General features: G+C 54.8%; 2 protein-coding genes across 4 annotated transcripts in view; one reads left to right on the forward strand and one right to left on the reverse strand.

The window, feature by feature from the left end:
* The window catches only part of PDAP1 (PDGFA associated protein 1), a 13150-nt gene extending 5402 nt beyond the window's left edge, over window positions 1-7748 (forward strand). Inside the window, exons 4-6 of the mRNA XM_003895740.5 lie at window positions 3007-3128; window positions 5754-5905; window positions 7000-7748. Of these exons, the coding sequence (XP_003895789.1) occupies window positions 3007-3128; window positions 5754-5905; window positions 7000-7058 (333 nt within the window). The 3' untranslated portion in view covers window positions 7059-7748. The remainder of the gene's footprint in view (window positions 1-3006; window positions 3129-5753; window positions 5906-6999) is intronic.
* ARPC1B (actin related protein 2/3 complex subunit 1B) overlaps window positions 5647-22685 on the reverse strand; it is a 24103-nt gene continuing 7064 nt past the window's right edge. For 2 of the 3 annotated variants that reach the window (XM_003895737.4, XM_021935152.2), the window contains exons 2-10: window positions 18474-18550; window positions 17497-17601; window positions 16333-16555; window positions 14542-14649; window positions 12938-13144; window positions 12785-12860; window positions 11181-11386; window positions 9671-9761; window positions 8993-9345 (exon numbers count right to left, since the gene is read on the reverse strand). In XM_003895737.4, the coding sequence (XP_003895786.1) occupies window positions 9307-9345; window positions 9671-9761; window positions 11181-11386; window positions 12785-12860; window positions 12938-13144; window positions 14542-14649; window positions 16333-16555; window positions 17497-17601; window positions 18474-18537 (1119 nt within the window). In that variant the 5' untranslated portion in view covers window positions 18538-18550 and the 3' untranslated portion in view covers window positions 8993-9306. Of the gene's footprint in view, window positions 6501-8992; window positions 9346-9670; window positions 9762-11180; window positions 11387-12784; window positions 12861-12937; window positions 13145-14541; window positions 14650-16332; window positions 16556-17496; window positions 17602-18473; window positions 18551-22685 lie in introns of those variants that run through there. The other variant, XM_031665591.1, reaches the window with a different exon arrangement.

Here is a 22685-nt window from a genome sequence, read left to right on the forward strand (position 1 = left end):
TCCTAAAGGTAGATGCAGACAACGTCCTTGCTCTTGAGGGTTTACACTCTATGGGAGATACAGACAATAAAGAAGTAAACAGAGAGTGTCATTTGAAGTAGTGAGAAGTGTTACTAACAAACAGACTGTGATTGAGGGGACCTGGAAAAGCACTGTGGTGGTGAACCAACTTATACACTGAGATCTCAAAAACAAGGTGCAGCCAGCTGTGTAAAAATTGGCATGCAGAGCAACTGAGAAACTAGATTAGCAAGCGCAAAGGTCCTGTGGTGGGAATAAGCTTGGCATGTTCAAGGACCAGACAGGGGCCAGTGTAGCTGTGACTTAGTGGGTAAGGAGCAGAGTGGTCCAGATGCAGGAGAGATTGGCAAGGGCACCTCCTGTGTAGTTGTTGAAGGGGTTGGGGTTTCTTTTCTTTTTTTTTTTTTTTTTTTTGAGACAGAGTGTTGCTCTGTTACCCAGGCTGGAGTGCAGTGGTGCGATCTCGGCTCACTGCAACTTCCGCTTCCTGGGTTCCGGTAATTCTCCTGCCTCAGCCTCCCAAATAGCTGGGACTATAGAGTGCTGCGCCCGGCTAATTTTTTGAGGCGGGTCAGCGCTGTCGCCCAGGCTGGAGTGCAGTGGCGGATCTCAGCTCACTGCAAGCTCCAGCCTCGGGTTCACGCCATTCTCGGCCTCAGCCTCGGTAGCTGGGACCACAGGCTGCCTCGCCCGGCTATTTTGTATTTCTTAGTAGAGAGGCGAGTTTTCACCGTGTTAGCCAGGATGGTCTCGATCTCCTGACCTCGTGTCCGCCCATCTCGGCCTCCCAAAGTGCTGGGATTACAGGCTTGAGCCACCGCGCCCGGCCCCGGCTAATTTTTTGTATTTTTAGTATAGATGGGGTTTCACTGTGTTAGCCAGGATGGTCTTGATCTCCTGACCTCATGATCCGCCTGCCTCAGCCTCCCAACATGCTGGGATTATAAGCGTGAGCCACCGCCCCGGCCCCTTTTTCTCTTTTTTTTTTTTTTTGAGACAGGGTCTCGTTCTGTCACCCAGGCTGGAGTGCACGGCTCACTGCAGCCTCAGCCTCCCAAGTAGCTGGGACCAAAAGCACACGCCACCACACTCAGCTAAGTTTTAAATTTTTTGTGGAGACGGGGATCTCACTATATTGCCCAGACTGGCACCATATTCAGCTAATTTTTAAATTTTTTATGGAGACGGGCATCTCACTATATTGCCCAGGCTGGTCTCCAACTCCTGGCGTAACTAATCCTCCCACTTTAACCTCCTGAGGTGTTGAGATTACAGTATGAGCCACCATGCCTGGCATGGGACTTCTTTATGGTGGGTAGTGGCAGCTGGGGAAGGCCTTGAAGGGTGAGAGAGACATGACCAGATATGCGTTTGTTTGCTTTTTTTTTTTTTTTTTTTTGAGACAGAGTCTCTGTCGCCCAGGCTGGAGTGCAGTGGCGTGATCTCAGCTCACTGCAAGCTCTGCCTCCCGGTTCACGCCATTCTGCTGCCTCAGCCTTCCAAGTGGCTGCGACTACAGGTGCACGCTGCCACGCCGGTTGACTTTTTCATGTTTTTAGTAGAGACGGGGTTTCACCATGTTAGCCAGGATGGTCTTGATCTCCTGACCTCGTGATCCACCTGCCTTGGCCTCTCAAAGTGCTGGGATTACAGGTGTGAGCCACCACGCCCGGCCTCCAGATATGCTTTTAAAAGATTATTTTGGCTTCTCCATGCAGAGTGAATGATAGGTGTTGAGAGTAAGAGCAGTGTTTAGATCAGAAGTCCTGGGCATGGCGTGGTGGCTCACGCCTGTAATCCAGCACTTTGGGAGGCTGAGGCAGACGGATCACCTGAGGTCGGGAGTTCGAGACCAGCCTAACCAACATGGAGAAACCCTGTTTCTACTAAAAATACAGAATTAGGCGGGGGTGGTGGCTTATGCCTGTAATCCCAGCTATTCAGGAGGCTGAGGCAGGAGAATTCCTTGAACCCAGGAGACTGAGGTTACTGTGAGCCGAGATTGTGCCATTGCACTCCAGCCTGGGCAACAAGAGCGAAACTCCGTCTCAAAAGAAAAAAAAAAAAAAAGGAAATCGTGGCTTGCCCTAGGGTGGTGACAATGGCAGTGGAGAAGAGTGGAGAGATGTAAGCCGTATTTGGGGGTTGCTGAAGGAACGAGGAATCAAGGATATGCTTAGGATTGCAGGGAGGGTCCGGTTGGGTAAAGGATGGATCTCAAGTTCTGTCTTGGGCATGTTAAGTTTACAGTGCCAGGCATCCGAGTGGAGGTGTAAGTGTGCAGCTGGACTGGAAGTGTGTGGAGGGAGCTCTGTGGAATCAAAGCTGTCTCCCTGCCCCCTTAAGGAGAATTAATGGAATTGACAGGACCTGAAACTTTGACCAAACCTGCTGCATTGAGAACACACTCCTTTCTTCTGGAACTTCCCCGGGGGAGGTGGAAGGGTGCAGGTTCCAGATTCTTGGGCCAGCACCCCAAACCTGTAGAGTCTATGATCCAGTGGCTCATTCTTGAGTTACATGTCCAGTCCATCAGCTAAGGTGGGCAGGAATTGGAACTGGTCCTGACAGCACACACTTGGCCCACCCTGCCCTGGGGATTCCAGGCCAGCGCTTCTTGCAAGAAGAATCAGGCATGGGATTCCATGGAAAACTGCTTTTGGAAGCTGAGCTTGAAGTGGGGGAGTGGCACTGTGTGAGTGCTTGCAAGCTGGGGTAGGGCGCACCTCCTATCTACCACCTACTTTCTGGTTGACTTAGGCAAGTTACTGGACCCAGAGCAGCCGTTCTGTGGGCTCTTCCCAGGCTGGTGAAGATGCTCCAGAGAGCTGTCCCCACCATGAGACTTGGGCTGAGCACTATGTGGGCTAGGGGTGGAGCATGAGTTTGTCCTCATCCAGATGGGCTGTTTAGAGATGGTGGGAGTGGCCCTCAGGGGCTCCACAGGACCTGAACTCCAACAACCAGCTTCTTGCCCTGTTCTAGCAAAAGCGCAAAGGCGTCGAAGGGCTCATCGACATCGAGAACCCCAACCGGGTGGCACAGACAACCAAAAAGGTCACACAGCTGGATCTGGACGGGCCAAAGGAGCTTTCCAGGAGAGAACGGTAACATCACTGGCTGGGCCTTGTGACCCGGGGAATACAGGCTAGCAGTTGGCCTGTGGGATGCTAAGGTCCCCAGTTGGCTGGGAGCTGTGGCTGTTTATTTCTGTCTCATTCCCCAACGGCCCTCCAGTAGCCTTTAAAAAGCCACACAGAATTTGTTTTCACCAATTGATACGTGGTATCAGGGGAAATAGGACAATAGACTCAGACCTGAGCATTGCGCTTGAGGTAATGGTGCAGGATACAGAGGGTTGCCCTCCATTCCCCTCTTCCAGAGCACTACACCCCGGGGAGACTTCCCTTACCCCACTGATCTGACCATTCCTGACTTGCATCCATCTGTAGTGTCATGGCCCTGGGGACTGAAAGAGGTCTGTGAGCCTGTGCGGCCAGAAAGGCAGTCCAGCCCAGTGCAGCTCAGCCAGCTGTCCCAGGCCTCTCCAAGTCTCATGTGAAAATGAAGCTGCAAATATCTTCCTCAAGAGTTGTATGAGGATCAAGATCATGTACTGAAGCACCTGGCACAGGATCAGTCCTTGACTGGTGCCCTGACTGTTGGCAGCCGCCAGGTGACCTCAAGGGCCTTACAAGAGGTTGAAGCCTGCTGGTTTCTCTCCTGACTGGGCATTTAGGATAATGGCGGAAGGGTGTGTCTGTGAAAGCCTCATGGGGAAGGCCATGAACTTGGGTGTGATTGCAGCTGCTAAGGACCCTTCTGTCCCCCTTCAGTAGCTTTCTCTCGGCATTGACTTCAAAAACCCAGCAACCTGGGTATTCTGCCACTGTAGTATTCTGCCACTGTAGTATTCTGCCATTGGCAGTTGTGCAGCCTTCAATAAGGCTGTGCCCTCTGGCCGGGCGCGGTGGCTCAAGCCTGTAATCCCAGCACTTTGGGAGGCCGAGACGGGCGGATCACGAGGTCGGGAGATCGAGACCATCCTGGCTAACACGGTGAAATACCGTCTCTACTAAAAAAAATACAAAAAACTAGCCGGGTGAAGTGGCGGGTGCCTGTAGTCCCAGCTACTCGGGAGGCTGAGGCAGGAGAATGGCGTGAACCCGAGAGGAGGAGCTTGCAGTGAGCTGAGATCCGGCCACTGCACTCCAGCCTGGGTGACAGAGCAAGACTCCGTCTCAAAAAAAAAAAATAAAATAAAATAAAATAAGGCTGTGCCCTTTCTGGGCATCAGTGTCATCACCAGTAAAAGGGATCCTATTGCTCCTTCCCTCTGCCCTTTGAGGTTGCAGAGATGCCGTGCCTGGCACTTTGCTTTCACCGAAGGGTGCTGCAGAGCCTTTGGGCTGCCTCGGTCATCATTCCTGAGGCTCAGCTTAGAGGCTTCTGAGTGTGGCACGTCCTTCCTGGGCTAGGATCTGCAGGTCACCAGGTATTATCTCCTCATCTCTGTAGTGAGGCGTCTGCTCCTTCCACTCCTCTAAGTCCCTCTCCCTCCCCTCTGGCTACCTCCCATGCCTGATTTCTCATTACTCCCCAGCTCTGTGTACCCTGAAGACCTCTGGGAGGCCGAGTCTCTCCCCCAGCCTCCTGCCAGGCAGGGCCCTCCCCCACTCCAACACTTGGCTCTTCCAGGAATCCAGTGCCAATAGGCCCTCCGATCTCACCCCGAAGGGCATCCACTCCAGTTCAGAATCTCAAGCTTGGGAAGATCCTCAAAAGGAAGCGAATGACCCTCACCACTGACTCCATTCAGGGGGTTCATTCCTGACACCTTTGTCCCATGGGAGCCCAGCGATTATTCCCACCCCCCTACTGATGGGGGCTGTGTCTTTGGGGGGCAGCACCGTGCACATCTGAGCTGCTGTAAGAATGGGTCGTGTGGTGTTGACCTGAGACTAGGTGTGTCTGTTTCCCATTGTGGTCCTCATCCTATGCCCTGTGGCTGCTTCTTCCACTTCACTCCTTTTTTTGTTTGTATTTTTTAGAGATAGGATTTCACTCTGTCACCCAGACTGGAGTGCAGTGGCGCAATCATAGCTCACCACAGCCTTGAACTCCTGGGCTCAAGCAATCCGCCTGCCTCAGCCTCCCAAGTAGCTGGGACAACAGATGTGTGCCACCACATCTGGCTAATTTTTAAATTTTTTTTTTTGTACGACAGAGTCTTGCTATATTGCCCAGGCAGGTCTCAAACTTATAGCCTCAAGTGATCCTATTGTCTTGGCCTCCCAGAGTGCTGGGATTACAGGCCTGAGCCAGTGCGCCTGGCCCTTCATTCATTGTAGGATATGGTCCCCACTGCTTTCATCCTCCTGGTCGTCTTCTCTGGAACACTCCTGGCCTGGTCCCCCTTCTCTCCATGGCCACCAGAGCCTGATCATGAAGCCCTCAGGCATCCTCCCCTCCCTGCTGTAGGTGGACATTGTCCCCTCTCCCACTGAGGCTTTCTGGAAATCATAGATGTTCTCTCCCTGGGCCTCTTCTTCCTGCTCACTTTCTTGGTGAACGTCCACCAAGCAGGGGGTTCATGGAGCCAGGGACTCACAGCCAGAGCACCCCTTCCACCTTGGCCCTAGGCCGAATCCCTGGCCTTTATTCTGACTCCCATCCAGTTTGGCAAACAGTGGTGGGAAAGATGTCCCCGTGACACCATTTTATCCACACAGAGAAGAGATTGAGAAGCAGAAGGCAAAAGAGCGTTACATGAAGATGCACTTGGCCGGGAAGACAGAGCAAGCCAAGGCCGACCTGGCCCGACTGGCCATCATCCGGAAACAGCGGGAGGAGGCTGCCCGGAAGAAGGAAGAGGAAAGGAAAGGTAAGGGCTGGATTGTGCATGCAGGGACAGCCCCCAACTTTGGTCCTGGGCCAGCCACAAAGCCCTGAACTCGTGTCCCTGTCCGTGTGGTGGTGATGAGGTGAGGAGTGATTACTGCCTAGAGAGCCCACACTCCCTCTGCCTGCCACTTGCCGGGGGACCAGGAGGGTCCAGTGACATCATGGAGTCAGTTGTGGGTTGAAGTCCCAGCACAGCACTGTCCACAATAGGTGGAGTTACTACTCCTAACAGCAGGAGGTCACAGGAAACCACACCCCTAGTACAGACCTTGCCTGAGACTCACAGGTCCCACCAAGGTCTCTGGTGCCTTAGGAACCCGGGAGAGCTGCCTGGGGCCACCGCTGGCCATCTCCAGGGCTTGGGAGGGTGAGCTGGATACACAGCAGTGCAGAACGGCTTGACGTCCGGCCCAGGCATCCCTTTTCCTGTGCTTTCCCTCGAGGCAGGCCAGAGGTGGTGGAAGTTCCTCTAGGCCAGGGTGGCTATGGGAGTTGGTCGTTCATAGGAGCATTTGACTTGCAGCCTTCCATCTCCCGGGGGTCTGTGAGAGCCCCTACATGTCCATCTGTCCTGCCTGGAAGCGGGCCCAGAAAGGGGAAACCAGTTGCTCAGGGATGTTGTCACTTGCACCAGAAATCCAGTGATCCCAACTTCCGATTCAACCCTGCTTCACAAACCCCAAGCAGGAAAGGACTTCACATGTAACTGTTGGAACGTTTAATTTAGACTTCAGAACCCGTGGCGGGAGGTTAGAATTACAGGGTTCTGCTGGGAGGTGGGGTGTGAAGTTTCCATTTGCCCACAAGAGTGTGTGTTGGTGGGGCTTTGTGGAGGGGACAGCTTTCTATAAGGTGGTCTGGCCACTGAAACGTGTTGGTAATGTCAGGGGGTCCCGGGGTGGTAGCTGCAGCAGAAATCCTCTCCCATGCCTCAGCTCTCCTCAGCTCCCTTCTTTGTTGCACAGGATGTTTTCTGCAGCTTTTCAGACCTAAGGTTCTAGGGTTCTGCCGCGTGTGTTGGGAGGGGTGGGAGTTGCTTTGTTTTAACCCCTGCCCTTCTCCTCCCACCCTCAGCAAAAGATGATGCCACATTGTCAGGAAAACGAATGCAGTCGCTCTCCCTGAATAAGTAATCGCGACGCGTGGGAGGAGATGCCGGGGACCTGGGCCGCGCTGCCAGGACCTCTGCTGTGTCTTGCCCACCCTGTGCCCTGGCGCCGCTGCAACAGCCCCTCACGGCCAGGAGCCCCCCATGGCCTGGGGCCTCCTTTTCATCTTGGCACAGAAATTGTTTGGGGAATGTGGGGGGGGGGGGCTGGGGGAGGGGCAGCTGCTATCTTTGAGACAGAAAGATGCAGGACAGCATTTCATATGTAACCATTTGAATGTTTTCGCTGTTTTTAGAATTCAGAGCCCTTGCTGGGGGGTGCCTGGGAGATGGGGTAAGAAGAGCTTTCATTTGTCTGGTAGATAGCACGTAAGGGGATGGTTGTCCCAGGAGGCAGCTGCCGACAGGTTTGCTATACCCAGCCCCGGACTGTGTTGCCTGGGTGCTCATTCAGAGAGGGGCTGTCATCCAGGAGCCTGTGCCCCTGGGTCCTCGAGGGTCATGGCTTGTCCCTGGTCAGTCCTGTCTGGTCGAGGCCTCGCCTGTCTGCCCTTCCCTGCCCGGTTCCTACCCACCCGGCCAGGGCCAGTGCCCATTTTTAACCCTACCCATTGATCATTTCAAGAAACCTCTGTTTACTGTGTGGCACCCAGGCAAAACATGCTCCACAAATTCAACTTGTATATTTGGCAGATTAAACTTGACATTATCGTAATCTTTGTTTTGCACTCCATCCTTTGGCTCCCGTGCTCGAGCCATTTTTACCCAGCTGGGTATGGTGCCACGTTCAGGCACACGTACCTGGCAAGGTTCAGGGCACATATCTACCTGGGGCCCTGGGGCATGACATCTGTTAGGAGGCACTAAGCAGGGTTTGGGGATGGACCCCAGGATTGCAGGATTGGGGCTGGGAGAGACCTCAGATGCCACAGCCTGCTCCCTCCCTTCCTTTAGCCAAGTTGGGATCTTAGGCCTCAGCAGGCAGGGACCCTTCCAGGCCACAGCAGGCTGAAGCTGCACCAGGATCCTGGCCTGGCCTGTAGATGTCCCCTGGTAGTTATAATTCTGTAATTCTAGGGGAGAAGGGGAGTAGCACTGGCATTGGATGTCGCCAAGGCCCACATTTTCCTGAGAGAAGCCACAAAAGGTGTGCAAATGCCCTTCAGTGCAGGACGCGGTGACATGACATCAACTCCAAGACAGAACCTCACTTTGCAGCACAGGAAAAGTATATCTAAAATGAGCATGTATCAGAAATCAACTGCCAACATTGTAATGACAAAATAAATTCCCGTGAACTTCCATAACCAGGCCGGGCACGGTGGCTCAAGCTTGTAATCCCAGCACTTTGGGAGGCGAAGTGGGTGGATCATCTGAGGTCAGGAGTTCGAGACCAGCCTGGCCAACAAGGAGAAACCCCATCTCTACTAAAAATACAAAAATTAACTAGGCTTGGTGGTGTGCGCCTGTAATCCCAGCTACTTGGGAGGCTGAGGCAGGAGAATCGCTTGAACCCAAGGAAGGCAGAGGTTGCAGTGAGCCGAGATCGCACCACTGCACTCCAGCCTGGGTGACGAGCAAAACTCCATCTCAAAACAAAAGTTCCACAACCAGCCTGGAATGTGTAGCCCCTTTGTGCAGGAATTTCACTAGTCAATCAGTGACACCTGGTACTGGCAGTTTTGGGAGTGGCAGCCCAGGATGGACAGCATTGGGGAAGGAACCATTTGGCATAAGGCTGCTGGGCTTCAGGATCAATGTTGTTGTCCAGCAGTAAAAATAAGCTATCTACCTATGGCTGTGCAAACACCAACCTCTCCCTGGAGTCCCAGCTACTTGGGAGGCTGAGGCAGAAGGATTGCTCCCACGAGTTCCAGTGCAGCCTGGATAACTGAGCAAGACCCCAAGAAAATAACAAAAAACCTCTCCTTCCACATAGGCAAGCGTGTCCACAATTGCTTTTTTTTTTTTTTTTTTTAAACAGAGTTGCATTTTATTACCTCCACATTTTGAAGCAGTTCATGACCAGCATAGTGCTTTGGGGGCATTTTTTTTTTTTTCCAATAAATGAAAGCATTTCTTTAAGAAAAAGGCACATATTTCTTGAATAGCTTGTAAGAAAAGCTCCCCATCTGTCCCCTCTTTGAGGGAGCAGCCCCTATGGGGACTCACATTGGTACCCCAGAAATATTCAGCAAAGCAACCATTAGCCTCCCCTACTCCTCTCCCTGCTTCCCCAGCAGCTAGGATGAAGGTAACATATTCCTCACAGGTCATTTGATCTTGAGGTCCTTCAAGGCTGACTCCAAGCTCTGCAGGGAGGCAGAACGGACAGGCTGGTTCTCAGCTGTCCGGCAGGCACCCCACTCCCAGGGACCTGATCACCCATCTCAGCCCCAGGACAGCAGAGGGCAGAGAACCTGCAGTTTGAGTCTGTCAGAACTGGGTTTGAATCCCAGCCCTGAAGACGGGTGCCCGAGTGAGCACCAAGACCCAGATGACAAGGGGCCGCCCCCAGCCCTCATCCTCTTGCAGTGCCATCTCTGCAGGAGTGAAGGATGGGGGTCACCTCCAGGGGATGGGGGGAAAGAGTTGACCTGGGGGGCACAGCGGGAAACCAGGAAGGGCAAGCCTCACCTTAACATCCCAGATGCTCATGCCGCCGTCCATGCCAGTGGTGCAGAACTGCGAGCACTTGGCCTTGCCCCCGCTGAGCACCGAGATCTGGCTGCAAAGAGGAAGAGGAGCTTATGAATCCAACCTGTGCTGGCGCTGGGCTCAGGCTCACCCTGTCCAGGTGCTCCCAGACTTCTTGGGGAGCGGGCTTCAGTGAGAAATGCTGAGACGGGGTGTAGTGGGCTTAGAAGTCAGCTCTGCTTTTGGGAAGGAGCAGTGGTGTGGGAAGTGCAGGCAAATGGGACAGGACACTCAAGTCCAGGGAGGCAGGAAAGACACATGTGTTTGTGGAGTGTACACAGTGCCAGCAGTGCAGCTGAACAGGACAAAAAAGGAGATGAGGGTGGGGGCAGCCAGGGACTAAACTGACAGCCGGGCAAAGGTGTTCCGTCTGAGGAAGCCATCGGATCTGGCGGCCACAGGAGGTTTTACAGGCCGAAGGGCTTGGCCAGTCTTGCCATACAGCTCCCTCTGATTCGCCGTGGGGTGGATGCGTGTGGCTGGCAGCTTTTGGGCTTTGGAGAGCCTCTTTTTCCCCATCCCACCCTAGATCCTTAGAAGGCTGCAGAGAGACCCTCAGCTCCGCCCCCACCTCGCTGAGTACTAGCAACAGACCCACTCCAGCTGTGACCCCGCCCAGGACACCCGCTGGTCACTGCCTGACCACCCCACAGAACAGTCCCCACCCAGCTATGTCCGGGAAATGCAGAGCGAGGCTAGCTGCTCAGCCCCTATCTGATGCTATTTTTATGCAACCTAAAGAGGTCGACTCCGTCTTTTTTTTTTTTTTTTTGAGACGGAGTCTTGCTCTGTCACCCAGGCTGGAGTGCAGTGGCCGGATCTCAGCTCACTGCAAGCTCCTCCTCTCGGGTTCACGCCATTCTCCTGCCTCAGCCTCCCAAGTAGCTGGGACTACAGGCACCCGCCACTTCGCCCGGCTAGTTTTTTGTATTTTTTAGTAGAGACGGGGTTTCACCGTATTAGCCAGGATGGTCTCGATCTCCTGACCTCATGATCCGCCCGTCTCGGCCTCCCAAAGTGCTGGGATTACAGGCTTGAGCCACCGCGCCCGGCCGACAACGTCTTTTATGTCGGTCCCACCGTGTCCCTCCCGGGCTCCACTAACACCTGAGCTGCTAGGGTGAGATCGAGACGGGCCCCGCCCACAACGAACGTTAATCCTACAGCGAGTCGAAGCCACTCCCTACCTTGGGCCCGCTACGCCCCCTCTGCCGCCCCACGTGGTTATCATGCAGCGTCGAGGCCCCGCCCACAAACAGGCCCCGTCCCCTAGTCCGGGCCTGCCCCTCATCCGACGCCGTTCCCGCGCAGCGAGTAGAGGGCAGGCCTACCCTCCCTCCGGGCCCCCAGTCCTCACCGTCCCAGCACAACGCCCCAGTAGGAAGAGTCCAGACCCCTTCCTCACCCGACGCTGCTACTGGGCGAGTCGAGGCCCCGCCCCCGCCCTCACCTGACGCTGTTCTTGTGCAGCGAGTCCAGGCCCGCGCCCGCAGTCGTGCCGCCCTCCGAGCTCGCCTTCTTGTCGAGGTTCTGGAAGCGCTCGCGGGCCGTTAAGCCACGCTGCGAGCTCTGCTTGGGAACGTCCAGCCGCCCGCCGAAGCTCAGCATCCCCGCAGCGGCGTCATAGGTGAACAGCACTGGGAAGCAGTCGTGGCCCTGAGCGGGGAGGCGGGGACCATTGGAGCGCTGCCGAAGGGGAGGGCAGGCGGGCATCTGGCGGCCCGGGAGGCAGATGCCAGCTCAAGGACACAGACGGGCCACAGCGAGGGAGGCCCGAATAGCAGGTGTATCAAAACCAGGGCCATGCTGGGGGCTGCCACCTCCCCCAGCAAGGCCAACATTGGGACTCCCTGGGAGCCCAGACGCCTTCTGTCCTGCCCAGCCAGTTACACCTGCTCTAGGGGAGACCCCTGCAGCTGGTTGCTTTTCTAGGCAAAAAGCAAGCCTGACCTGACCCTGGCATCCCCGTTATGTTTGCAGAGGAGTGAAAAGGGATTTGACAGATGTGGGCAGACGGGAGGGAGAGCAGTGCCCTTCCCGGACACCTGGAGGAACTGCACACCCCGAACTCCTGCCCTTTGCATTAGGCGTGGCCTTGCCATTGCACCTGCCAATAAAATGTGGGCAGAAATGTTCAGACCCAGGGCATGATTCCACAGGTTCCGGCTCCCTCGTGGCATCTGGGACAGCATGCTGGGGACAGCCTCCATCAGAGCCCCTCACAACACCCACACTGGACATAAAATGTGAGCAAGAAGTAAATCTCTTTTTTCTTTTTTTTCTGTTTTTGAGATGGAGTCTCTGTGGCTCAGGCTGGAGTGCAGTGGCACGCTTGGCTCACTGCAACTTCTGCCTCTGGGTTCAAGCAATTCTCCTGCCTCAGCCTCCCAAGTAGCTGGGACTATGGGTGCCCGCCACCACACTCGAATAATTTTTGTATTTTTAGTGGAGATGGGGTTTTGCCATGTTGGCCAGGTTGGTCTTGAACTCCTGACTTCAAGTGATCTGCCCTCCTCAGCCTCCCAATTTGCTGGGATTACAGGCGTGAGCCACCAGGCCTGGCTTTTTTTTTCACGACGCTCTTTGGGAGACAGGTTCTCTGTTGCCCAGGCTGAAGTGCAGTGGTATGACCACAGCTCACTTCAGAAGCCTCAACCTCCCAGGCTCAAGTGATCCTCCTGCCTCAGCCTCCCAAGTAACTGGGATTATGAGATTACAGGTGCACCACCACACCCAGCTATGTTCTTAACTTTTTGTAGAGACAAGGGTCTCACTATGTTGCCTGGGCTGGTCTCAAACTCCTGGCCTCAAGTGATACTTCCACCTCAACATTCCCAAAGTGCTGGGATTTTAAGCATGAGCCACTGCACCTGACCAAATCTTTACTCTGTTAAGCAACTGTAGCCAGGAACTTTTGGTTACTGCAGCATAATCCAACCTGTTCTGCCCAACTCTGGTACATGAGAGAATGTAAGGAAGAAAAAAGGAGGGAGGCAGGAGAAAGGAGGGAAGCTGGGCTCTCTGCTGTGACCACACTCCCTCCCCATTCCTCACCGCTGCCACCAGGCTGTTGTCTGTGATGAAGGTCAGCGCCAGCAGCGGTAGCGTTTCAGAGGCCAGAGTCGCGACGCTGAGGGGAGACAGCTGTCGGTCACACTGTCCCGCTCCTCTGCACTCACCTCCTCCCCCAGGATGGCCTCTACTCACGCCATCTTCTTGTCAGCATCAGCCAGGCACACGGTGCTGTCGTGGCTCACCCAGGCCACGCGGCTCCCACTGGCTGAGAAGCAGACGCCATGTACCCAGCCACAGCTACTGCTGGATTCGAACATCAGCTCCCCAAAGGGCATCTTGGAGCCCCATGGGGTGGGTGCCGGCCGTTCCTCCACCTCCTTGATGTAGGCTGAAAAGATCCTACCGGGAGAGGCAAAATAGAGGTAAAGTAGCCAGGCATGGTGGTGTGCACCTGTACTCTCAGCTACTCAGGAGGCTGATGTGGGAGGATTAGCAGACAGTCAAGGCTGCAGTGGGCTGTGAGGATTACTGCTATGCTCAGTTTTGGGCAACAGAGTGGGAGACATCTCAAATAAAAATTTTTTTAAAGGGTTAGCTGGGCTGGTGGCTTTGTCCAGCACTTGCTTTGGGAGGAAGCAGGCAGATGCATCACTGTGGGGATTAGGGATTTGAGACCAGCTGATGTGCTTGGTGAAACTACATCTCTACGGTACAAAATACTAAAAAAATTGGCAGGCCTTGGTGGCTCAGGCTCGGCAGGAGGCGAGGTCGTGAGGATCAGCGATTGAGGTCAGAGACCATCCCTAGTGGGTGAGGCAATCTCTACTAAAAATGCAAAGCAAGCCCGGTGAGTGGTGCCTGTAGTCAATGCAGGGAGGCTGAGGCAGGAGGTGGCGTGAGCAGAGGAGGAGCTTGCAGTGAGGCTGGATCCGGCCACTGCACTCAGCCTGGGTGACAGGCAAGAGACTCGCCCTCACTCCAGGGTCATCAGGGGCCGGCAGGCTGGCGTGCCTGTCCCGGCTACTCGGGAGGCAGGCAGGAGAACAAGCGAAGACTCTCAGGAGGCAGAGTTGCAGTGGTCGCGGATCACTTTCCTACCTCCGCCCTGGGCGAAAGAAGCGGGCTATCACCAAAATCCAGCAGGTGGCCTGCCAATCCCAGCACTTTGGGAGGCCAAAGTTGGGTGGATGGGAGATCAGGAGATTGAGACCATCCTGGCTAACCTCACAGTGAGGCATTCTCTACTAAAAGTGCAGGCTAATGGGGCATGGTGGTGGGAACATAGTTCCAGCTACTAGGAGGCTGGGGGCAGGAGTGGAGTGTGAGACAGGAGGCTGAGCTGCAGTGGGCTGCAGACCAGGCATGCACACTCCAGCCTGGGTGACAGGCAGAGACCTGCATGCTAAAAAAAAAAAAAAAAAATCCCATCTAGCTGGGAGTGGTAGTCTTGCTTGGGAGGCTGAGAGGCCAGAGGATCTCTTGAGCCCAGGATTTGGAGGCTGCAATGAGCTATGATTGCACCACTGCATTCCAGCCTGGGCAACAGGGCAAGCCCCTATCTCAAAAAAATAAAAGAGGTGGGCAGAGGCATGTCCAGCTGAGACATGAAGGGTTCCCCGGGGACTAGAACCTTCAACCGACGCCCAGGTGATCCACTGGTAGTATTTCTGGAGCGGGTCTAGAAGGTGGGGTGTAGAACCTTCAGGTGTGGCTCCCCTACCACCCTCCAATCTCCGCTATGATGTCAGCAGTCAGTTAACGTCAGCCCCGCCCTCCCCCATGGCGCCCTGTCTCACCGGCACTTGAAGTCACAGGAGCCAGCAGCCAGCAGCACGTTGTTGGGGTGCCAGTCCAGGCTGAGGACGGTGGAGCGGATGGGCTTCTTGATGTGCTTGCAAACCCACCTGGGCATGGTGGTCAGGCAGACAGGGAGAGAGGGACAGGCAGGTGGGACTCACGGACCTCAGCACCAGGGACTTCAGGCTCCCACTGCTCCCTACAGCCCACCAAAGACCCAGGAGAGATGCAACTAGGCACTCCCAGCCCACAAGGCTCTCAGGGCCCGGGGGCGGCAGGGATGCGCTAGGTTGCTTCTGGAGTGGGAACTCTGTGCTCTCTATCCTTTAAGCCACACAGTCACCCTCAGGGCAGGCTCAGCAAAGTGATGCCACCACCAGAGGTCACACAGCTACTAACTGGCCATGGTGGGATGCAAATTTGCGTCTCTCAGATGCTCCTGCCTGGCCTCTGCCCTCAGCCATGCAGGGGAGAAGATTAAGAACTAAGACATGGACTGGCCACCATGGCTCACACCTGTAGTCTCAGCACTTTGGGAGGCTGAGGTGGGAAGGTTGCTTGAGGCCAGGAGTTCAAGACCAGCCTGGACAACTTGACGAGACCCTATCTCTACAAAATAAATAAATAAATAATTTGGGCCTGTAGTCCCAGCTACTCAGGAGGCTGAAGCGGTAGGATCACTTGAGCTCAGGAGGCTGAGGCTGCAGTGAGCTATGATCACAACACTGCACTCCAGCCTAAGCGACAGAGCAGGACCTTGTCTCAAAAAAATATATATGGCCGGGCGCAGTGGTTCACGCCTGTACTCCCAGCACTTTGGGAGGCTGAGGCAGGTGGACCACCTGAGGTTGGGAGTTCAAGACCAGCTTAACCAACATGGAGAAACCCCATCTCTACTAAAAAATACAAAATTAGCCAGGTGTGGTGGCGCGTGCCTGTAGTCCCAGCTACTTGGGAGGCCGAGGCAGGAGAATCGCTTGAACCTGGGAGGCGGAGGTTGCAGTAAGCTGAGATTGTGCCACTGCACCCCAGCCTGGACGACAGAGCAAGACTCTGTCTCAAATAAAAAAAAAAAAGAAAAAAAAAAATTGGGCTGGCGCGGTGGCTCACACCTGTAATCCCAGCACTTTGGGAGGCCGAGGTGGGTGGATCACGAGGTCAGGAGTTCAAGACCAACTTGGCCAAGATGGTGAAACCCCACCTCTACTAAAAATACAAAAATTAGCCAGGCATGGTGTCAGGCGCCTGTAATCCCAGCTACTTGGGAGGCTGAGGCAGAGAACTGCTTGAACCCGGGAGGCGGAGGCCACAGTGAGCCAAGATTGTGCCACTGCACTCACTCCAGCCTGGGCGACAGAGTGAGACTCCGTCTCATAAAAAAAAAAAAAAAAAGGAACAAGATGTGGCTGTGAGCTTGTGAGTGGTGCCTTGAGAAAGTGACTTTGCTGAAGGGCCTTACTTTGCTAATCTGTAAAGTGGGGAGAGTGAGCGATGCCCAGTCCACGGAGCTGCAGGGAGGTCAGGACTGATGTGTGTGCAGGGCTTAGTGAGGTGCCCCCAGAGGTGTTTCTGGTGTGTTGGATGTCGTCGTCCCAAGCAGTCGGCTGTGAGAACATCTGGGCACTGCAGAGAGGCCCTTGCCTCGTGAATGAGGCCCAGAGAGGAGAGGATGGACTCCCCAGGGGTCATGGGAACAGGGGTCCCGACATCCCATTTGGTGCTTCCCGGGGACACTCTAGTCCTGCCCCCAGGTCCCTACCAGCCCACTCCGGCCCCGCCCAGGTACCCACCAGTCGTTCTCCTGCTCGAAATAACAGATGGAGATGACACGGGAGCCGCTGCCCACAGCAAACTTGTTCTCGTTGGGGGCCCAGCGCACGCAGCGGGCGGCCCGGTTGATCCGCAGGATGACCAGCGTGGGCTTCCACGTGCGGCCCTTCAGCGTCCACACGTAGGCATTGCGGTCTGTGCCGCAGGTCACAATACGGTTACTCTCGGGGGCCCAGTCGATGCCTGTGGGGGGATGGAGGGGACACAGGAGGCTGACGACACTCAGGCAGGGGTGGCTTTATGGTGGCCACACAGGAGAGGCTGAAAGGCCACAATCAAGGTGGAAGCTGTATCTGCCCAGTAGGCACTTTTTTTTTTTTCTCTTTGAAATGGAGTCTCACTCTGTCACCCAGGCTGGAATGCAGTGGCATGAGCTCGGCTCACTGCAACCTCTGCCTCCCAGGTTCAAGCAATCCTTGTGCCTCAGCCTCCTGAGTAGCTGGGACTACAGGTGTGTACCACCAATCTGTCTTTTTTTTTTTTGACACGGCATCTCATTCAGCCGCCCAGGCTGGCGTGCAGTGGCATGATCTCAGCTGACTTCAACCTCTGCCTCCTGGGTTCAAGCGATTCTCCTGCCTCAGCCTCTGGAGTATCTGGGACTACAGGTGTGTGCCACCACACCAGGCTAACTTTTGTATTTTTCAATTTTGTCACGTTGGCCAGGATGGTCTCGAACTCCTGAACTCAAGCGATCCACTCGCCTTGGCTTCCCAAAGTGCTGGGATTACAGGCATGAGCCACCACACCCGGCCCAGCAAGCACTTTTTACTGAGATCCACTGCTTATTTAGAGTGACACCAGAGGGCACTCCTAGAGCTTATGAGGGAGTGTCAGAGCCCTCCATGCTATCAGTAAACATGCTGGAGGGCAAAGCCAAGAGGCAGAAAAGATGGGTTCTTGGTCAGAAGAGTGGAGCTGCTGGATCAAGCCTCTCCTGAAGCCCTCAACCCTCTTGGGTTTTTTGGTAACATGAGGCAACACAGTCCCCTTAAAATTGAAGCCAGTTTGAATCAGGGTTTCACAGTGAGTGGGTAGATGCCCCATAATGAGTGGCCATGTCCTGCCTTGCACCCCACCCCCCACCTCCTTTCAGGAGGGTAGTCCCAGCCACCCTGACATACCTGTCACCTGCCCGTTGTGCTCCTTGAGCTCGTGCACCTTGGTCCATTTGGCACCGCTCTTTTCGTAGATGTGCACCTCATGGTTGTTGGGGCAGATGGCGATCTCTGCAGGGGAGATGGAGGGAGACTGAGGGGCCCTCTCCATGACTGCCCTCTGCCAGGACACACTACACAGTGCACCCGGGCAACAGCCTCATCCTTCATGACTCAGGCTCTCCTCCTCTGCCTTGGAGGGGGGCCCCTGAAGTCCTTCAGGCCCTGCCAGTTCACCCTCTCTTCTCCTGGGACTGACTGTCCTTTACTCGCAGCAATGACCCCTGGGACCTCTCCCCACCCTATCGCTCTGGCCAGCCAGGGTCCCCTCGCTGCTCCTGCTGACACCTCAGGGCCCCTGCACCTGCCAGCCCCTCCCCAGCTGGGGCAGAGTTCCCTCCCTCTCCTCCTCTGGGTGTCTGTGTAAATGTCAAAATGTCGTCTCCTCCAAAAGGCTTTTCCTGGCCACTTTTTCTTTCTTTTTTTTTTTTTTTGAGACAGAGTCTTGCTTTGTCACCCAGGCTGGAGTGCAGTGGTGCAATCTCGGCTCACTGCGACCTCCGCCTCCCGGGTTCAAGTGATTCTCCTGCCTCAGCCTCCCCAGTAGCTGGGATTACGGGTGCATGCCTCCACGCCCAGCTAATTTTTGCATTTTTAGTAGAGACAAGGTTTCACCATGTTGGCCAGGCTGGTCTGGAACTCCTGACCTCAAGTGATCCACCCACCTCAGCCTCCCAAAGTGCTGGGATTACAGGCGTGAGCCACTGCACCTGGCCCATTCCCTCCTTAAACTTTAACCCGGGAGACCCCTGGTCAGCTGGAAGACCCAGGGGTGAGGCCCGGGGACAGCCGCATGGAGCCTATGGTCCGGGGGCCTGGCTGCTCCAGTGTCCCCATCCCAGGAGGTAGAAGCAGCCACCCACCGGCCCCCAGCAAGCACTCACGGCTACGGTCCTTGTTCCAGGCGTGGCAGCTGATGGGCTCCACCAGGAAGCTGTGGTAGGCCATGGCGGCTTGGCTCCTGTGCCCGAGAGAGGAAGAGAGAATCCACGTCAGCCCTGACCTTGCCCCTGACTTTACCCAGATACTAGGCCCCAGCTGATCCTCAAGGGCCTCACACCAGGGAGGCCCCTCAGTCTAGAGAGGCAGCTGTTTGCAGAGACGAGCAGCAGGGGCCAGCCCTGGCTCCTAACTGGCCTGACATGTTGCTTCCCCTCCTGGGGCCTCAGTTTCCCTCCTTATAAAAGGGCAGCTTTCACGGGATATCTCTGAGGCTCCAGGGACAGGGTGGAGGAGATAGTACTACAGGGGAGATGCTCCCTGGGGCGGGGTGGGGTGCTAGGACTCCAAGCCGGACAGGCCCCTCACTTGTCACCTGTGCCTCAGTTTCCTCACAGGATGGACCCCCCCCCCCCCAACTTCCCTGCCCCATTAAGGATGGGATGAAGATGAAGTCATCCAGGCCAGGCCCGGTGGCTCATGTTTGTAATCCCAACACCTTGGGAGATCGAGGTGGGTGGATCACTTGCAGCCAGGAGTTCAAGACCAGCCTGGCCAACAGGGTGAAACCCTGTCTTTACTAAAAATACAAAAAATTAGCTGGGTGTGGTGGCAGGCACCTGTAGTCCCAGCTACTCGGGAGGCTGAGGCAGGAGAATGGTGTGAACTCGGGAGGCGGGGCTTGCAGTAAGCCAAGATCGCACCACTGCACTCCAGCCTGGGCCACAAAGCAGACTCCATCTCAAAAAAAAAAAAAAATTAGCCAGGTGTGGTGGCGCCTGCCTGTAATACGCGCTACTCAGGAGGCTCGGTGACACGGTAAGACTCATCTCAGGAAAAAAAAAAAAAAAAAAAGAAAGAAAGAAATGAAGTAATCTCATAAACCACCTAAAAAGGTGTCCAGCACATGGCAGGTTGGCCCTGCCGTGCCCAGAGCCCTGGTCTTCCCCTACACTACTCAGACGGGGAGAGGGGAGGTGGCCGATATACAGGGGCTCATGGGTGAGGCAAAGACAGGTATTTAACAGATATATCCCATTCTCCATCCAGACACCCACTGGCTGCACCCAGGGCTGGGAGGAGGCACAGGGCTAGGCCAGGCCTGGGTGATGGCTCTTGGGGAGGCCCCAGGGTGACCCAGCCTTGAGGAACTGAAGGAGGGAGACTTTTTTTTTTTTTTTTTTTGAGACAGGGTCTCTCTCTCTCTCGCCCAGGCTGGAGTGCAGTGGTGTGATCATGGCTTACTATAGCCATGAACTCCTGCGATTACAAGCGTGTGCCACTGTGCCCAACTAATTTTTAATTTGTAGACGGGGGTCTCACAGTGTTGTCCAGGCTGGTCTCAAGCTCCCAGGCTCAAGAGATCTTCCCTCCTCACCTGCCAAGTATTTGGGATTACAGGTGTGAGCCACTACACTCGGCCAGAACGAAGACTTGGCAGCCCCCTAGACTAGCCCCAGCACTGAAGGGGAACCCTGGCAGAGGGCAGCGACTCATCTTCCCACCAGCCCAGCTCAGCCCCCACCAGCCTGTCCCAGCCTCCTCCACCCACCGCTGAGTGTCAAAGGAGCCCACCAGGCCTGAGGTGGGGTGAGATCACGGTCTCAGCGCAGTTCCTCAAGCCCATCTCTCCCCGCCTCCATGACTCAGTTTCCCAGCATCACAGGGACCTGGGAGTAGAGGAGCCCAGCCACATGCCCCTGGACATGTCACCTGCCTTCTTTGAACCTCAGTTTCCTCATCTGTAAAATTGGAGCAGGAATCCTGCCTCCCAACAGAGGTGCTGAGAGCTGGAAGCAGATGATACACAGCACCTGGCCTCCGTGACGAGGTGCCACGAGGTGGTTACTCTTAGCCTGTGATGGACGTGATATACCAGCCCTGATGCGCCCTTTGAGGAGCAGGCCTCCCCAGCCGACCAGAGGCCGATTCTGGGGCACAGAGGCACGCGCCTGCCTCGGGCTTCCATGCTGGCTGTACCCTCGGCCTGTGACACTCTTCCCCCAGATACCGGCACACACAGCTCTCGCTCTGGTGCTGCCACTCAAGTCTGTGCTCAAATGTCAACTTTTGGGGAGGCCTTCCCTGACCCCCTCTGCTGGAAACTGCAGCATCTCCCACGGTCCAGCACTTCCTAATTCCCTATTTCCGATTAAATTTGTTCAGCAGTCACCATCAGACATGGACTCATTGATCTGGCCTGCTGCCTTCCTCCCCTGCTGGAATAGAACCAGCTTGGCAGAGACACATTTTTGTTTTATCTTATTCTCGTTTCTATTTCCACTGCTTAAATGTTTAGCACATAGTAGGTGCTCAAGAAATATGTGCTGAACAAATTTTTCATTGCCATTAGTGACCAACAGAGTACGTTCTCAGAAACACGTGTGTGTGTGTGTGTATACATATTTGAGACAGGGTCTCGCTCTGTTGCCCAGGCTGGGGTGCAGTGGTGTGATCATGGCTCACTGCAGCCTTGACCTCCCAGGCTCAAGTGATCCTCCTGCCTCTGCCTCCCAAGTAGCTGGGAGTACACACTCACGCCACCCTACCCAGCCCTCAAAAATATTATCATTAAATAGGTTAGGAATAAGGCCAGGCGCGGTGGCTCATGCCTGTAATCCTAGGACTTTGGGGGGCCGAGGCAGGCGGATCACTTAAGGTCAGGAGTTCAAGACCAGCCTGGCCAACATGGTGAAAGCCTGCCTCTACTAAAAATACAAAAATTAGCTGGGTGTGGTGGCTCACGCCTGTAATCCCAGCACTTTGGGTGGCCGAGGTGGGTGGATCACCTGAGGTCAGGAGTTTGAGACCAGCCTGGCCAACATGGTGAAACCCCGTCTCTACTAAAAATATAAAAATTAGGCATGGGGGTGTGCACCTGTAATCTCAGCTACTCAGGAGGCTGAGGCAGGATAACCTGTTGAACCTGAGAGGCGGAGGTTGCAGTGAGCTGAGATCACACCATTGCACTCCAGCCTGGGCGACAGAGTGAGACTCTGTCTCAAAAAAAAAAAAAAAAAAAAGCCGGGCGCGGTGGCTCAAGCCTGTAATCCCGGCACTTTGGGAGGCCGAGACGGGCGGATCACGAGGTCAGGAGATCGAGACCATCCTGGCTAACACGGTGAAACCCCGTCTCTACTAAAAGATACAAAAAATTAGCCGGGCGAGGTGGCGGGCGCCTGTAGTCCCAGCTACTCCGGAGGCTGAGGCAGGAGAATGGCGTGAACCCGGGAGGCGGAGCCTGCAGTGAGCCCAGATCGCACCACTGCACTCCAGTCTGGGCTACAGAGCAAGACTCTGTCTCAAAAAAAAAAAAAAGAAAAAAAGTTAGGATGAATGTGTGTGAAAAAATAACTTAAAAAATAATAAATAAATAATGTTATTAAATTGGGCCGGGTGCAGTGGCTCATGCCTATAACCCCAGTACTTTAGGAGGCCTAGGCAGGAGGATTGCTTGAGGCCAGAAGTTCAAGACCAGCATGGGCAATACAGTGAGATCCTCTCTCTACAAAAAATTAAAATAAAAAAATGTGCAGGGTGTGGTGGTGCACATCTGTATTCTCAGCTACTCAGGAGGCTGAGGCAGGATGAGTGCTTAGCCCAAGAGGTTGAGGCTGTGGTGAGCTATGATTGTGCCACGGTGTGACAGAGCCAGACCTTGTCTCTCAGATAAAATGTATTAACTAGTACTATCCAGCACTTCCTGGATACTCCCTCTTTGCCAGCTCTAGAAAAAAAAGTATCCTTTTTTTTTTGGAGATGAAGTCTCTGTCGCCCAGGCTGGAGTGCAGTGGCGCAGTTTCAGCTCACTCCAACCTCTGCCTCCCAGGTTCAAGCGATTCTCCTGCCTCAGCCTCCTGAGTAGCTGGGATTACAGGCACACACCCCCATGCCTAATTTCTATATTTTTAGTAGAGACGGGGTTTCACCATGTTGGCCAGGCTGGTCTCGAACTCCTGACCTCAAGTGATCCACCCGCCTCGGCCTCCCAAAGTGCTGGGATTACAGGCGTGAGCCACCTCGTCTGGCCAGGTACTCTGTATACATTCTTGCCAACACTCCCACCAGCCCTGGACCTTCAGGGAGGCCTGGCTGCACTTGGGGAAGGATGCCAGGCTCCAGGTCAGCTCCAGATGACAGATGTGGGGGCTGAGGCC

This window comes from Papio anubis, chromosome 4, assembly GCF_008728515.1.
Source record: "Papio anubis isolate 15944 chromosome 4, Panubis1.0, whole genome shotgun sequence".
In the NCBI taxonomy this organism is placed as follows: domain Eukaryota; kingdom Metazoa; phylum Chordata; class Mammalia; order Primates; family Cercopithecidae; genus Papio; species Papio anubis.